General features: G+C 37.9%; 1 protein-coding gene across 3 annotated transcripts in view; it reads right to left on the bottom strand.

Annotated features, from left to right (window-relative positions):
* LDB3 (LIM domain binding 3) overlaps positions 1 to 17,431 on the bottom strand; it is a 107,452-nt gene that overhangs the window by 6,960 nt on the left and 83,061 nt on the right. For 2 of the 3 annotated variants that reach the window (XM_031062528.1, XM_031062517.1), the window contains 5 exons: positions 16,135 to 16,242; positions 9,619 to 9,746; positions 3,986 to 4,286; positions 2,576 to 2,756; positions 273 to 393 (listed from right to left, as the gene is read on the bottom strand). In XM_031062528.1, coding sequence (XP_030918388.1) covers positions 273 to 393; positions 2,576 to 2,756; positions 3,986 to 4,286; positions 9,619 to 9,746; positions 16,135 to 16,242 — 839 coding nt within the window. The remainder of the gene's footprint in view (positions 1 to 272; positions 394 to 2,575; positions 2,757 to 3,985; positions 4,287 to 9,618; positions 9,747 to 16,134; positions 16,243 to 17,431) is intronic. The other variant, XM_031062513.1, reaches the window with a different exon arrangement.

The raw sequence follows: 17,431 nt of genomic DNA on the forward strand, positions 1-17,431 counted from the left end.
TAGGGAAGGAAGTGCAAAGTATGATAATACATAAGGGAGAGAAGTGAGGAAAGGCATTGTGGACATTGAGGCAAAGGCCAGTGCTTTGCCATTCTCTCATACAGACTGGAGAAAAATACAGACACAAACACTTGCATGTGTGGAGAGTGGAAACAAAATCCATGCTGGATGGGGAACTCCTACTATTTTGTTCCCCAGCTGCTTTATTCTTACGTTGCTTCCATGAACATGAAGCACACAATTACTGTGCAGAACTGTCCAGACTGCCATACCTTTCTCACAGTAGGGCTCCCCATCCTCCATGTGGAACAGGCTATTCCCAAATGGCTTCTTACAAGCAGCACAGACAAAGCAACTTGTGTGCCAAGTCTGTCTTAGGGCATGCATCACTTCCTGTAAAACAAACAAACAAACAAACAAAAATCTCCAGCAGAATAGCCAGCCCTGCAACTTCCTCCTGGAGAACAAACACAAGGCAGAGATGCTCTAAATTCTTCCTTCTGTATCAGCCAGTTCCCCTCCACAAAAGAAATAATTGACAGAAATTGGGCTCCTTTTGGAAAGAAAGAGGAAATAGGACAGCAAGCTTTCTAGAACAATGTATTTGCCAAAGTGAAAAAACATGGTTCAGCCAGCAGTTTGTATCAACATGCCCAGTCCCCATTGCAGGAGGGATTCTGCACAAAGATTCTGATTATTTTCTCCATGACCAGTATGAACTCTTCAATGCAAGAGTATGATTTGTTAAATAAATTTCAAAGAGTAATTTTCTAAGACGAGGAATAAGTGGTGTAAGTCTGTTATTTCAAAATGATACAGATTCTGTACTAATTTCTTTATGCTTCTTACAAGAACAATTCACAAACTAATGTAAAAATCTAAAAAAAAAATAGGAAAGGTTCTTTTAACTTATATGATTAGCAAAAATGAGTGTGCATGTCTGTTCCTAAGTCACATGTTTATCACAAAAAAAACCCCAATTCTGTGTTTTCTGATGTTTTCTTCAACTGAGCACATCTAGATTTTATCAGTCTCTTACTTCTGTCCAGTATGGAGAAATCTCTATTACTGCCTCATTCTTTTGTCATACAGAAGTCTTCCAAGTCCAAAAGCTGCTGTACTGGGCTCTGATGCACACTTACCTGCTAATTTGTCAATGTTACGTGTAGCCAGGATGATGTTGGACATTATATCTCTGTCCAACAGCCCAGATTTCAAAGGGCCAGCTGCATAACTGCTGTGAATTAACTTTGTTAACTTCAGTGAAACAGCATTGATTTATACCAGCTGAGAAGCTAGATCCTATTTTATGTTGCTTCCAATTATACACATAGACTCTGTTTCTCTTTTAAAGTTTGTTTTTAATGTCCAGTGATTATGAGAAAATGGATTGAAGTCATCTTCCATGCTTTCAATCCAGTGAATAGAAAGAATAGTCTAATTTAGATTTGCCATATATCTCATTAGAGAATCACCATTTGAGATTCATTAACTTCTGTTAATGTTTGCAAAACAACTATTGCTGATAAATAGGTTTGGATCCATTTATGAACCTCAGTGAGGTAAGAAGCAAAAATAGCTTGAGAAATCTTATTAATATGAATAGAGGCAGCTGGCATCTTTGCTATTTTCCTGATGAAAATCCATATGGGAAACTGATTTGTGCCAGCATTCATTAGGTAGGTTAAGTCAGCACTCTGCTATAAATTACTCCTTCTGCTGCAGTAGCAAACAAGACTTGGTTGGAGCCAGAGCTTCACCATCAATGTCTGATGCTGCCACCCCTAATTGCCAGTTGCAGAGAAGAGCATCTGTAATGCCAGCATTTGGACAGATGTCAAAAGGTGACAGCTAAGCAGTGAAAAACCAGTGGGGGACTCCTTGCTTCTTCATCTGAGTCATACATTCCCTACAACTGCATGCATAAATACACCGCTAAAATTATTGATGGTATTCCAACCTCACCACCATCTGAGGTATGTGGAGAGCAAATTAAATTGTACATTTACTTGTACATTAGTCCTTTAAGACAAAAGTGGCATGTATTTTTTGCTTTGTGGAATTCAGATCTTTGTATTTATTCTGTATTTTCTAAACTACAAGAAACCAGCAGAATTCGTCAACACCTGTGCTGCCAACTAACAGTGAGGTGCAACAAGAGCAATGGGCCTCTTCCCAACATCACTGATTTCTCTACTGAAATTTTGACTAAATCCTGTGTAAGAAACAAAAACCCAATTCAAGTCTCTTACTATAAAGAAGAGAGAGATAAAAGTAACATAGTGTGTAGCAAATAGCAAAAAACGATCCAGAAAGTATTATTTTACACTCACTGAGATGGTACCTGGATTACATATTCTATGAGCTCAATAAAGTACAGAAATATCCAAGACTTCTGATGGAAAAAAATATTATAAAATAATATGTTTCTCATTATTAAATAATCAACAAGTCAGGGAATAAGTCTTAAAAGGATGAAATAATAAAACATCTGCCTTCACTGCTTACAGTCAAAACTATTTCACTATTTCAGGGATCCAGGCAGTTGCAGAAAGGGTTACTGTTGTTCTCTTACCCCCATAATCTTAGTGTGGCATCTGGCACAGGTCGGTGCAAAGAACTGTTCATAGCAGCGCTCACAGTACACACTGTTCTGCTCCTCCACAAAGCACATATCAGCCAAGGATGTCTTGCAGTAAGCACAATTGAATTCTTCTGGGTGCCAAGAGCGACCCATGGCTACCAGGAAAGGACCTCTGGAAACAATCATAACTTATTTGTAATCTTGTTTAATCTTACTTGTATTGTGAAAAAAAGATTGAATGACCCTGATTGCAAACCCACTTTCTCAGACAGCATGTACATGTGAAAGAAGCTATTTGAACCATGAGGTGCAAATTAAAATCATATTCAGAAACCTGAACAGAAGTGGTCTTTTTCAAGACCATTACTCAAAACACACTGGTTAAAACATTTCATTATTGTTTGATCTTGTACACCGCATTTACAGACAGCTGTTGGAAAAAACAATTGTTTTCATATCTGCATAGCTATAAGTGGTCTTTGTAAGCAGATGCAAAGGCAAGAAGAAAAGGCCAAAGGCAACAGAAGACAATGCTACTATTTGAAAGCATGAAATAACAGGCAAATTTCCATCTTTACACACCCACACCCCACAACAGCTCCTAAAGTATCCTACCTTCTTTCTGTCTGACAGCACTGCGCGCAGCATGTTCTAGAAATGTCAGACTATCAGGTGACAACTTGCTGTTTTGTTATGTGGAAGACACATTAAATTCATTTTGGTGATTGACTCTGGTGATTGCAGTTAGATATAATGATTATTACTGGAATATTTCCATTCCAGAATCTATTAAGGACAATAATCAGCAGTTCCACATCACCAAACTAGCTCCTTTTAGTGGGGAAGACTGTCATTAAACATGGATTACTTAAAGTTGGATAGCAGTGCAAAGGCTAACAGTAGGCACTGGTCCAGCAGAATGAATTGGGAGAGAAGGGAGAGGCAAGCTACGAATCCCTGGTAATAGAGTGTAGGCATTATCTTTCTCCAGACACAAAAGCAACAATTACATTTGGCTGCTGTTCCAAAATGATACCTTGTTCCATTTCTCTCCACAACCCCCCCTCTGCTCCCAGCCCCCTAACTCTCCCAAAGAAGTTGCACAAACCTCCTTCAAAGGGTTACCTTAGGACCAGAAACCTGCTTAAAATCAAGCAGGGATTTGCTGCAGCACCCAAGAGCCAAACAATTAGCATGTATAATGCTGCAGTGATAAAAAGTGAAACACACAACAACAAAATGAGCTCTGGAAATGTTAAATTAATGAAGCAGACAACAGACATCCCTGCTGGGTAATTTAACAGAGTCTTAGGCTCTGGAACTGTATATTAATGTACAATAACCAGTCTCTCTGATACTTTTTTTTCTGCTTCATCCCTCTTCAAAGGCCCACGACCTTACCGAATGATGCTGTTACAGTGCCCGCAGAGAGGAGTTCGGCTGCTGGCTGGAAAACGCTCCGCCCTCTGAACTGTTCCCCGGGCTAAGGCAGGGGGCTGGGAAGAAGTTGAAACTGGAGACGGGTAAGCAGGAATTGTGGTAGGAGATAGCACCGGAGCACCCCTTGGTAGGATGTGCTTTGTGACGGTGGTGGTGGATTTTCCAGGTGCAAATTTCTGGGAAAAGGAGTCATCTGTTACCCAGGGAGGGCGACTCGCAGGCTCCGTGTTGGCAGGGGTGTAGGAATGAACTGGTGCTGGCGCTGTTTTAAGTATTCCAAAAGAAACCAAGAAAGATTTTAAAGTCTTTTTCCTCTACTGTCAATACAGCAACACCCACCAAAGGGTACTCCACGACATCCATACAAAAAAAGCTTTAGGTGATAGCTCATTATGGCCTGTCTCATTGTTGCTCATTTATTCTGGTCTGAAGTCAAGGGTATCAGCACAATCACTGACTTCTCATACACGTGCATTACAGAAATCATTGCCTACTGGCTTTTACAGATTTTATGGAGACCATTGTCAAGATCATCTCTTAATTTTCTTGAAGGAATGGATATGACAATTGTGTGATAATGTCAACGACTGCCATAAACTCTGTTTAAGACAGGTTAAAAATATAAAAGCCTGATAATATAGTAAAGTTTTAGATAGAATTCCCCAGAATTTCGGTAAGTTATGCTTAACTTTTGATCTCATTATATTAATTAAAATACAACATGTTCTACAGATGTCACTGTTATCTATAATTTGGAGGTTTATTCCTAGGTTTTTGAAGAAAAACAAGCTCCCACAGGGAAAACAGAGAGCACTGGAAGCAATACTGAAGGAGCCAGTTCAGCTCACATGACCAGCAAGATAAAGCCAACAGCACTTAGAGGAAGGCCAGACTTGTGGTTATGACTGATCTCAGTTCAGTTCTTGGCTCTGCCACAAACTTCCTGTATAACTTCAAGCAAAGCAAAGAGTGTCTGGGCCTCAGTTCCTGTGTGTAAACCAGAATATTATCCTTTCTCTCTTCCACCCTTTGACTAGCACATAAAACCCTCAGTGCAGTCTGTCTCTGTGTTTGTGTGCACCAGGCTCTAATCTTGGGTGCAGTTTTATCACATTAAAATAAGCAGGAGCCAGGGCCTGCACATACTGACAAGTTTTCCCATTATCCTGCTCCTTTCAAAATGCCAGATCTTGCATTATGTAGAACTGAAGTTACTGCCCAAGAAACAGCCTCACTTTGCCAAGTACAGGAGCACTAAAAGCAGTTTCCCTTTGCAAGGAAAACAAAGCAAATGATTGAAAAGAAGCTTGGAGAGCTGAAGTGTTTTGCCCAAATGAGAGAGCACAGGCTTGGGAACAGAAGCCAGCTCTCCAGCAGTCTGGGCAAGCATTCCACACAGTAGATCCCAGCACCAAGAAAATCACAACCAAATACAACATGCACAGGTCCAAGGGCCTTGCAGGCAGAAAGGTATTTCAGCCAAGAGGGTTCTGAAAGTAACATAGATCTTTCTGAATAATTAAGTGGTGAGAAATTTATGTTCAACTTAACACTGCTTCTTCAGCCCACACCCTGCCACATAATAACTTCCAATGATTATTGGCAATTTGCAAGTGCTTAAATTGCATATATATCAATGCACTGTGATCACCCTTGGGATCTTTTTATTGAGGTCAGAGTTGAATCTAGTGCATTTTCTTGATAAAAATTTCTTATGGTACAGCATCAGCAATGTTTCTCCTTCATGAAACTGTATCCCACCTTAGCTTGAGGCTTCTTTTTTTTTAACTTGGAAATGGTAAACAGTATTTAAAGATTTCAGAACAGAGTTTATATGCAATCTCTTTAGATCCTGAGGCTCTTGCTATTTATGTATTATGGTATTAAGATAGGCAAAATTAGAAGTTAATATTTAATCTCTAATTGATGAGTTCATAAGGCTCCCACCTATGAGGCTAATTAAACAAGGTGACTTCAGCTCACATCATTACATTCTCTCTACCTTCTACTTCTTTTCACTCTTTCTTTTCTATTTGCTGCAGTAAAATAAAGAAACAGAAAAAAAAGAAGTAAAATAAAACAACAAAATAGGATTTTTTCCAGCTACTAAAATAAAGTATCAGAGCAATAGTGCAAAATGACAATTGCTGGATGTTTGCATCTGCTCCGAGTTCTCTTTTCAGCTGTTAAAATTTAATTTTACAGGCCTGATTTATTACAATACATTTTCCTCCTGTGAACAAGCTGCAATTACTATTGCTTCAAAATAGTATCACTGCAACACATGAGAAAGATTTCACTAACTCTGAGATTTTGACAATTGTTATTAAAAGGGAATTCTTATTTTCTTAGAAGTACATCCCTAAGCTTATATGAACAATTCTTTTGTCTTAGTAGCTACTGTCATACATATTCACTTTGAACATTTATGTATTTCAAAAAGTCTTCCAACACTAATCAGGAGAGAAAAAAGGGGTTGTTTGCTGCTAAAAAAGTACTAAGATTCAGTATATCAGAGAATATATTCTCAAAATACCAGTATTTTATGAGTTGAACATTAACTGTTAAAAAATGAATACTTCAAATAATTCAGCAACTTAGCCTCTATCACCTTGCTTCTCTCAGTCCTCATGTTCTCTTAGAATAGGAAAGAATGAATGGTATTATTGTTGTCCTGAGAGAATGGCAGGAGAAGAGGTCTCTCTTAACAGGAGTAGGAACAAGCCAATTCCTTGCTTCTGGGGAAGCTGGAATTCTTCCCCTCAGCTCTTCATTTATGGCCTATGGCCATTTTTTCTCCAGACAAAGGCACATTACCAGGACTCATGCAGTAAAGCAAAGATTTATAGAGTCTCAAATGCTTTTGTCGTACAGACTTGCACTGTGAGAACATTTTTTCTTTTCTTCCCTTTGTAAGTAGATGACACAAGTGTTACTCTTTATTATTATCAGTAACAAAATAAATTAATAACCACAATTGATATGGTTTGTTCTACACTTAGTGGCCACATCCTTGAATCCCTAAGTTTTCCCATATACTGCTACAGTACAGAGTAGATGACAGAGCAGATGATGTTTTATAAGGAGACACTATTCTTATTTATGGGAACTATAAATGAAATAATGGTGTGGAAGCTGCTGTTGTAGTACTGAAGGTGCTTAGGATTCATTATAAAGTTCATTAAGAACTGCGGGAATCTCTCTAGCAATTCCTCAAAGAGCAGATCAGGCCTTTACACTTGACTGATTTGCATACACAAGTAGGCCCAGCTGGACGCAGGGATTTAAAAGGAAAGATCTGCTTTCTTACATTTAGGCATCGTGTTACTTCGTGGTACAGAAGTGGAGCAGGAGCTGCTTGGGATACGTGAAAGGCTATGCTGGTCTGGGAATGCCTGCGGGAAAGGGATACCCAGATATGTTCTGCCATCTAGTGGGCCTTGCTCAAAAGAGAAGCCTTTAAAACACGGGGTATGAAATTTAGGGAGAAGTTTTCAGAGTTCCCAGCTTACTCTACTGGAAAAAACAAAAGACCTTTAGCAGCAGAAAATTTCCTGAATTAGGTTAGGGAAAGTGCAGACTGCCTGATAAATCCCATCTGAGCCAGATACTCAAAAAAGCAGTTTCATTTTGAGATTTGTTTCAGTTTGTTTGGGTTTTATTTTCAATCAGACATTAAAATAGCCTTGTAAATCCTCTCAGTGATTCAGGAGTCTCTATATTGAATATATGAGCCTGTTAGTTGGTGTTTTAATCTGGAAGTTGCTGCCCCACATTTGCAAGGGAAGCCAGTCATTGACAATGTTGGATGAGGAAGTTTTCTGTCTTGGTGGTTTGTTTCTAAGTACTATTGATTCTCCCATCTGTGACAGGAAATGCTATTTCCTCCATTTCTTCCCAAGTGGCAATTTCCCATTTGCTCTGCAACTGTCTCTGAGGACAGCTCATGCTCCAAAACCACTCTGAAGTGCTACTACATCAAATATATAACACTTATAAAATACCAACACAAGAGCCAACCATCTTCCCTGAAATCTCTGCCTGGAACCTCTCTTGTACCTGAGTCATTCAGGGTTCAATTATGAAGGCATTTTAGAATCCCTTACTGGATATTTCAAACTCCTAAACAGTACAGGAGGACTTTTCTTTCTCTGCCAACTATTTAAGCCTGTATTGAGAGGCAATGAGGCTCAAAAGCAGCAACATAAGGAATTGCAAAGGAACACTAGCAATGTAAGGAAGTGCAAAGAAGATGCCCAAGCCAGGAGAAAACAAAAGCCTTTTCCCTTATTCCAAGTAGAATTCAACAGCCAGCTTTGACTTTATCAGATCCAGCCAATATCTGGAAACAGCTGCAGATATATTTCTGTGGCAGGTTTGCACATCAAACTGGAGTTTATACTTCCCCAGATGAGCACAGGGCTTAACATCAGCCAGTGTATTTAGGAGATATTTTGACTTGCCAGAGTTTGCTCTCTTCTGCATGATAGAAATACATCTGCTGTCCTCATCTTTTCAAGTCAAAAATAATAGCATTTGCCTTGAGTGAGAACCTGGTATACACTGATGCACTTAACCAAAAGCAAGTGAGGAGGAGCTGAAGGTTTATTTACTTTGAGACCCTTAAATAGCTCATGAGAGCTCTGACTTGACTTTTTCTACCTTTATGTTTCAAATATAAAGATCAATTGATTTGTCTGTCTGCTTTATGTCTAACTAAAATTCCTACATTTAATTTCAGTAGATCCAGAAATAGAACCTTACAGAAGACAGAGCTTAAGACTGTTATAATTGTTGGCCTTTTCATGTTTATTTGACTGTAAAGATATAAATCAACTTTTTAATTCTCTTACTAAGATAAGAAAAACCTTAATTTGAAACAGAACTGCCTTTAGACTTATATTGCTGTCTCATTTAATTCATTCAGTTTGAAGGTTCACATTTTGGTCATCAATGATTTTAGAAGCTCAGTCCATTTGTAATACATTAATACCAAGGGAATGTAAATAATATCAAGGAGCATATTTTCCAAATGAATGAATAACCAAATATATTCCTTAAGTTACTGTCTCTGGGAAAAGGAATAGCATTATGAGGTGCTTAAATACCTCATTCTTTATTTCAAATATAAGCCTAAGTTTGAGAAATTCAATATATGGTCTTACCTATTTTGCAAGTATAACATACTCAAGCAAACTCCACTTATTTTACCACCTTCCCGAACTGTGCATTCTTTTTCTTAGCCATTTTCTCAATTCTGTAGTGTCACTTGGCTCCTAATTGGATGCACTGTGTTATTTTTCAAATTTATTTCTTCTGAAAAATCAGGCTACACATTTTTATTAGAATTTTCCCTTGCTTTTATTTTACCCTCTGCTTGTTTCACATTTTAACTCTGAAGTAGAATACAAATACAACATAATCCTCAATCTTCAGATAATCTGAGGCAAAACTAGCAACATTTAGACCCCACATGTATAAATACTTTCTGGTATGTCTCTGTACAAAATGTGTGCTTTCTACATTTTCTTTTTCCAAAAGAAATGTGTGAGCATTTTTTTCTGAATCTTTTCAGTACTTTGAGGGCTCCTTACCTGGCTGGTAGACAGAGGGCTTTATGCTGGCAGTAGTAACAACTCTCATTTTTGAAGCAGCAGAAGGAGCAGGACTTTCACTGTAGCCTCCAGAAATTGGCATTGATGTATATGACTGGGTTGTGTTTCTAAAAGCAAAATGTAGGTGTGAACAACTTTATAAACAGCAGAAGTTACTGATCATGAAGTAACAGATCTGGCAGCATCCAGAGCACTCCAAGGGAGAATGCTGGGAGATTCATCAGTCTTTGTCACTGCTAAGGAAGGCTTGGACAATTCTTTGGAAAGAAAAATTAGTCAAATAAGGATTTTAAGTAATGGCAAGTTTGCTGTTGTCATCACAGAAAATAGCTTGCTGAGGGAATATGATAAATTTGAAACTCTCAGTAACAAGGGTTCAGACAAAGCTGCATACAAAGTTTGTGTTTTCTGTTCCTCTGCAAACAAAAAGGCCTGGTCTTGTCTAAGATAAATCAATGAGTTACATGTGGACTTAAAAATATACTTGCTCAGCATAACTACTACTATTACAAATGCTAATTAGTATTTATATACTGTTACAGTCTTTTCAAAAATATTGTCGTAATCTTTAAAAATTTTTCTGAAAGTAACCCTTTTCCCTATTTAGACTGAAAAAATTACATTAATTTTCCTATTGTTCAGATTCATCCTTCATAAAAAAAATCATACTATATGCAATATTATGATGCACTTTCTTGAAGTCCTAGAATAAAAATATTTGCTCCGGATTCCAAAAATCAGTAAGAAAGAGTTTTTCTCTATCTTACGGCTTTGATGGTGATTCTTAGTTTGATTACAGTAACAGATTAAAAAATATGCCTCTTCTATCTGCCAGTTACTTGGGATGATTCTGTTTGTAGTGCCTGTGCTTCACAGACTGCTAAAAGAGCATCACAGTGAAAACAACAGAGAATAAAGAAGTACAAGGAAGGGAAGCAACAGATAATGAGATGTGTGCAGTAGGAAAAACCTACTCATTACAGAACATCCTTGTTACTCACCCTGAAAACAGTTTTTCTTGTTTTTTCCCTTCAGTGTCACTCCCCCTATGAAGTAGATCCCTATCTATTTGTGCTGACAGCTAATGAGTTATTTCCAAAGTAGGTTTGTCTGTAGGAAAACATTTGTCAGCATATGAAAAGAAGCATCCATCTTTCCCAGACTATTGGTACATCTTGACTTTACTTTCTTTCCACTTTCTTTAACAGTGGAAACAGATGTCATCTGGAGAAAACACATAACAATCTTACATGGCAAACCCAGCAGATTTCTTCCAGTACAGGTAAGAAACATTCTGAGGAATGGAAATGTTCAGTTTTTAATTCTGAACAAAATAAACCTGTCCTCAATGTAGCTTTTTGCTGCTCTGACAGCGTTTCTACTATAGACTTAGTTTGCATAGCATTGCTGCCTCAGGCTACTTTATTTTGTCTATGTAGCAAGACCTAGAAACTTAGCTATTGCTACAATGGCTGTAGCTAATTATTTCTGTACCTAGTCTAGGGCTTAGGCCTGCATTTGGGTCCACTATACCGTGAGTGAACACAACTCTCCAAGATAAACTATTTTAGTGGGTTTGTATTCACTGTAAATTCTGTTGTGAACCCTGCTGTACTTTTGTAACTGCCAAAGCTGTTCTAAGCACTCTCAAACTTTCTGGGTTCCATTCTTACTGTCTATTTCCTGATGAGACCTCCTGTGTGATGCCTCAGAAGGCACTGTGCTTGGGATCACTGGACAGAGGCCATTGCTGACACTGTGGGCACTCTGGCTTCATCCACGGCTCTCAAAATGCCATCAACTAAACACACCAGCTAAATACTTGTTCTTGCTTTAAAATCTGCTACTCAGGGTAAACTACACAGCTCAGTGCCCAATATTTACAATGTGGGTCAAAAGATTTTAAAATGATGTGCTGCACAGCCTGAATCTGAAAATGTCATCCAGTCAGGAAAGTCTACTCCCAAGTGCACAGATTTAATGGTTAGAAAGACTCACTTGAATCTCCCTTAATGCACAACATAAACAAAGAAGTTCTGAACCAGATTAGTAATTCTTAAACTGTCATGAAGAAAAATGGTTATTCAAAATTCAGCACACCCCCCCCCCCGTTTATAGTACCAAAATCAAAGCAAAATAAAAAGTAGTACTGAATCCTTTTAACCCTTTTACATGTGTATGATGCATATTAAATACAGTAAGAAAGATAAGAAAGCTTATCAAAGAGAAATAAAGTGTTATACGGCATCATTAAAGGGTTTAGTGAAAGAAAAGATTTATCAAAATTTCTGAAGAAAAGGAAATGGCATGTGATTAAAAGAACCAAAAGAAAAAAAGAAACAAGAAAGAAGGAAATTAAGAAAGAATAAAAAGATGTTGTAAGCACCGAAGATGCTTTAATGGATCAAGAAGCACTGGCATCTCAAAAAGCAGTGAAAGCAACCTCATTGAATTTATCTGTAGCAGTCAATGGCATGTGACAGGCAGCAAATTAAATACTGGCTCTGAAAACTATTAGTTGTCAGAAAGAGTAAATATTTCTAAGCAGATCATTTTTATGTTAACGCTTCACTAGATGCCTACTAGTAGCAATAAACTGGTTTGTTAAGTGCTTTTAAGGTAGAATAGCTGCACAAAACAGTTTGATACCTCTGCTTTGACTGGTAGCTGATGGAGGTGGAAGAATGCCGGTTGAAACTAAAATGAGACAAAAGTGGTATTTGAAAAAATATACACAAAACACTGGGATATCTTGCCCTACCATGAATTTCCTATGAGTAAGAAGAGCTCTTAAATGCTGAAGTAAACAACATGTGCATATTTATAATTACATGAGTATTACATTAAATTTTGTTTTCTTATTTAAGCTGGGAATCACAGTGACACCTGACGAGTGATAACATAAGTCAATGAGCTGAGAGCTCCATAAGGCACTCTTATCTGATCTTGCTATTTGATTGTGGAACTCCAATTATTTTTGTGAGCAGAAAAAAATACAAGGGATTTTTCTCAGTGTCATGTTTACACTGCATCGAATCTGAAAAGCAAACCTTGAATGAACCAAAGGCCAAAGATCAGGGAAGTGCCCCAGCCTGTGAGGCAGCTTGGACAACCCCATGGAAAGGACAGGCTGGCATAGTTGAAGCAGAAACATTCACCCACCATGTTCAACTTTTGTCTTGCAGGACCTTTCCATTGCTACAGTCTTAGGTAAACAGGTAGATTTTTTTTTTTCCTTGGGGAAACAGAGTAATTTCAGAACACAAATGAGTCACTTATGCAAATACAGGAAGTACTTGAAAGCCTGCACAACGTATGATCTGAGAAACAAGAGGATTCAGAATGAACAGAGCTCCTGGAGGGCAGTGCAGGGCTACAGAGCATCAATCCCGCCCCACAGGGGCACAGCCCACATTTCCCAGAACCACCAGGAGTCTGCCTTACGCCAGATATTTTCCTAACGTCTGGAGAAGATTTCTTCTTCCCTTTATCATGGACACAGCGCTTGGATTAAAATCTCTGGATCAGAAGCTACACTTGACTTTTAGAACCATAATTGTTTCTCCTGGTTTTGTGTTCCCAGAGTGCTGTTGTATGGGGCACCCTGCTTCAACCCTCTGGATGGAATAACCCATCCCCGAAGAGCTTCACGCTTATTCAAAACTCTCCTGCTGTGCTTGCTTCTTTTGAGTAAGATTGTAAGTGGAACAGATAACACTAAGTCAGATTTCACTGCAGATGTAAAAGAGTAACACAGTCTGTTAAAGATTAGTGATTTACTTCAAACACTCCTCTTCAGGAACATTATAAAGATTTCACTCATGTTAAGTGTTATGCATATGCTCACAAAAGCTAAGTCACTATAGAACAGGATCTACTAAAGTTTAAAATCAGATTTAAATAGTTAAGGATATTGATCAAGAAAGCCTCCCGCCTTTTCTTGGCGGATGTTTTTAAAGAATCTAAAAGGGAAAAACCCACCAAACACTGGAATAATGGTGATAAAATCTCAGCCTCATCTACCTGAGGCCACCCCCATCCTGTAAAACAGTGGTGTAATTATTTTTTTTTAAGTAAAATTATATTAATTGCTCAATACTCTTCTGGTATTTGTCAAGCTAAAACTGTATTTTTAAGTCTGTATTTTGGCATGCTAAAGCATTACTTGATTTCTAAATGAAAACTACCAGATGCTCAAAAATGTGAATTATAAATCAATTTGGAGGCCATTTTTAGTCCTGTACATTTGAATACACTAGCCATAATACACAACACTTTTTAAAACATACATGGAAGAAATGCACCAAGATAAAGAACCTATTCCAGCTGCAAGACAGCCATCCAAAACCAACCAACCAACCAACCAGAGTTCACTTCTTGTACTTCATTATCAGGGAACCAAATTTTTACAGGTCCTACAAGTCTTTGATTTGCCCTTATGTGCCAAGACTTTCTGAAGCCAAGACAATAACATTTGCCTGTTGGTAACAGGGAAGCAGATGACAGCATCACACTTGTGTCATCCACTGACAAAGCAGCAGTGTATAAAATTGATATGCTGTACATCTTTTATATGTGGCCAAGTGCCAGCAAGATGGTTTAGGAGTCTGATTAGAACATTTCTTTTTGAAATGGACAGATGTTTTTCATAGACTCACAGACTCTTTGAGGTTGGAAGAGGCCTCAGGAAGAATCTGATCTAACCTGCTGAAAGCAAGGACAGCTCTGAGGTCAGACCAGGTTGCTCCATGTTCTAGCCAGTGATGTCTTGAAAACCTTCAAGAGTGGAGACACAGCCTCCCCTCCCCAGACAAGTCACTTCCTTTCAAAGGGGCAGGAAAAGCAGCAATGGTCCATGGCAATCTAATTCACTAATTTACTTTCAATTCAAATGCCTCAATATTTCAATGTCATCTTTCTTTTTATCCTCTTTAAAATTTTGTTTCACACTGATTAGTCCATGTTGGTACATAACTACAAATGAATTCATATGGTTTCAAGGCCTCACACTGCTTCCCTTCTCCCATTAAATGCATATGAAATTGAAGGGAAATGGAAGAAAGCTCAATCAAAAAACAGCATTACATTAGCTCTAAGAAAGACATGCAAGTGGTGTCAGCAAGTACTGGTTATCTTTATACTAATTTATTAGTTGTTTATATGTAAATTATGCAAAATTGTTGCTTAATTTGTCCCTACCCATGGAACTAGATAATCTTTAAGATCCCTCCCAGCCCAATGATTCCCTTGGGCTGATCCATTGATCCATTCTATGATTCCATGATTTCCAAGGCAGGAATGAAAACAAGCTCTTAGGAAAGATTTAGATGGATCCTAAGACGTAGACTGGTGAAACATGAATAGATGTGCTCTGTCTGGACAGAGTAGCTACCAAAGCTTCCATTTAATTTCATCTTCTGACTGATTTCAGTCTTCAGCTGAAAGAATCTCTAAAATAAAGTACTTTCTCCAGCTCAGGAGAAAAAATAGGTTTTGCATGCCAGTGTTTAAGCAAACCCAAATATAAACAGTTATTATTGCTTGGAAAGCAAGGAACCTTACCTGAGTAGAAGGGGCTTCTGGAAACTAAAGCTACAATTGGTGTACTTCCACTCATCAGCAGTCAGTTTTACTCCTTATGTTTTATCAATTCCATACTGGGGTTACTTCCCCTATGGAAGTTCCATGGCTGGAAACAGACATGTTCACATCCTAAAACTGAAAACTCTTCTGATGTTTTGTTCTGTAGCTATTTCATTTTTGCATTGGTTTCAGTGATGTAAAGCCAACCAAACTGCTACTGAATACTTCCTGTGCCAAGCACTTAACTGTTCTGCAATTCAGTTGAGAAAGACCATTATACTTCTTGACTTCTTAAAGCTCAAACCTTCAAACTTGCGCCCTTTGTCAATTTCAAACATCACCTTTGGGTGATTCCTAACTATTTTTTTATATAAAGATAAGACACACATGGATAATTACAATCTCAAATGTATTGCTGATTTAATATTTTATTATTTCTTAAGACTGTTTAAATTGTGTTCAAATGAGTCTTAAAATCACCTGCTTTTCTCTGTTAGTTGTCAAAGTGTTATGAAAGCAGTGAAAAGCCTTGGAAGTGAGAGTACAGCAGCATTCTCTCTTTCTAGTGATAAAAGATTCCTGTGATTCTGTGTTTTCACCAAGAAAAAAAAAGGTCCATGATTCTCATCCAGTGTTTCTAGACAATTATTTTCATTTCAGGATGGCAAAAGCAGTACAAACCAACCAACCTCTGTTCCAAGAGGACCTTGTGGTCACACATCCTACATCTAAAACATAGCTGTTTCCTAGCTGGGCTGTCATGCAGAAGATAAGGAAGGGGTTGTTCTTTTAAACACATTGTTCTTTTTCTCTCCCAATTCAATCCCTTCAGAAACTGAAAACCTCATGTCAGAGAGCATAATACAAAATCAAAACAAATTAGGTTAAAAGAAGAGAGCTTTTCAGATATACCTAGACTGAGATGAGATAGCAGATGAAATAGTGGAAGCTGCTAATGACATGTTCTTGGGCCCATGGAAAGGCTTAGGCTGGGAAAGAGAGCTGGGGGCTGCAAGAACTCTGCAGAAGACACATAAAAGCATGAAGGCATGAACAAAATGATTTAACAGGGGCACAAATCATGGCATCAGAACCAAGCTCTGGCAGCATTCAGATAGAGGAAGACTGCTGCATGGTTACCAGGAACAGGTTTTCTGTAGCACACATCTGCAGACTTACAGAATAGCACAACCAAGCACATTCCTACAGAACACAAGGCAAAATGCACACATTATGGAAACATTTTAAAACCAGACTCTATCAATAATTAAGAAAGACAATATTACAGGACAGGACTTTTGTCAATGATACATGCTTTTATCTGAAAGATCTGAAGATGTTTGAGTCTAAATACAAGAGAAACATTTTACTGTGCACAGTCCCAGACAGAAGATTGGCCTATCAAAACCAGAAGTAATTGGAATTATTAGTTTTGTAGAGGCTTTTTTTGTCTGAAGCAGATACTAGGTACATTTTCTTCATGCTATGGTTTCAACTGAGGGATAAAAATTATTTAAACCCTATCATGATTTTATGTGCCTCTCAGTCCAGTTCTGAATTTGAGCATAAGATCTTATTCAAACTTCCTTTGCTGTCTGTAATAAAACCACTGCATTCTGGTAGGTCATGGCTAGGTAAAAACTGACTAAAGTGAAAAACTAATTAGTTGGTATATACACATAATGCAAGTCAACTAGGACAAATTAATTAAGATGTAGAGTCAAGAGAACATTTCCAATTCAATTTATATATACCTAAAATATGATACCTCTGAGGTCTCAATTATAAGTGGTTTATATTACTGGAAGTGTGTTTTTCCTTGGATTTTAAAAGCATGTTAAAATAAACATATTTTCAAAATATTCATGTAGCAAACCCCAAAGATAAAAGAATATTATGTACCAAAAAACTCACTCTTACTATCTCCAAAATGACTGTAATGTGACAGCTGCAGAAATCCCACACATTTCCTCACAAGCTGTCTGACAGTTTTTCATAGACAACTGTAACTCCCACTGTGCTACAAGTGTTAGGAATGCATCTCCTTGAAACTTACTTCAGCTCAAAGGCTAATTCTCATTAGGAAAAAAAGATCAGATAAATCTAATAAAAATGAATTGATTTAACTTACAGAGCAAGTCAATCATCAAGCGTCCACCCTGTTTTACTGGTATATGCTGTGACACAGTAAGCTCAATCATGTGAGTAA

Source organism: Geospiza fortis, unplaced genomic scaffold, assembly GCF_000277835.1.
Source record: "Geospiza fortis unplaced genomic scaffold, GeoFor_1.0 scaffold130, whole genome shotgun sequence".
In the NCBI taxonomy this organism is placed as follows: Eukaryota; Metazoa; Chordata; class Aves; order Passeriformes; family Thraupidae; genus Geospiza; species Geospiza fortis.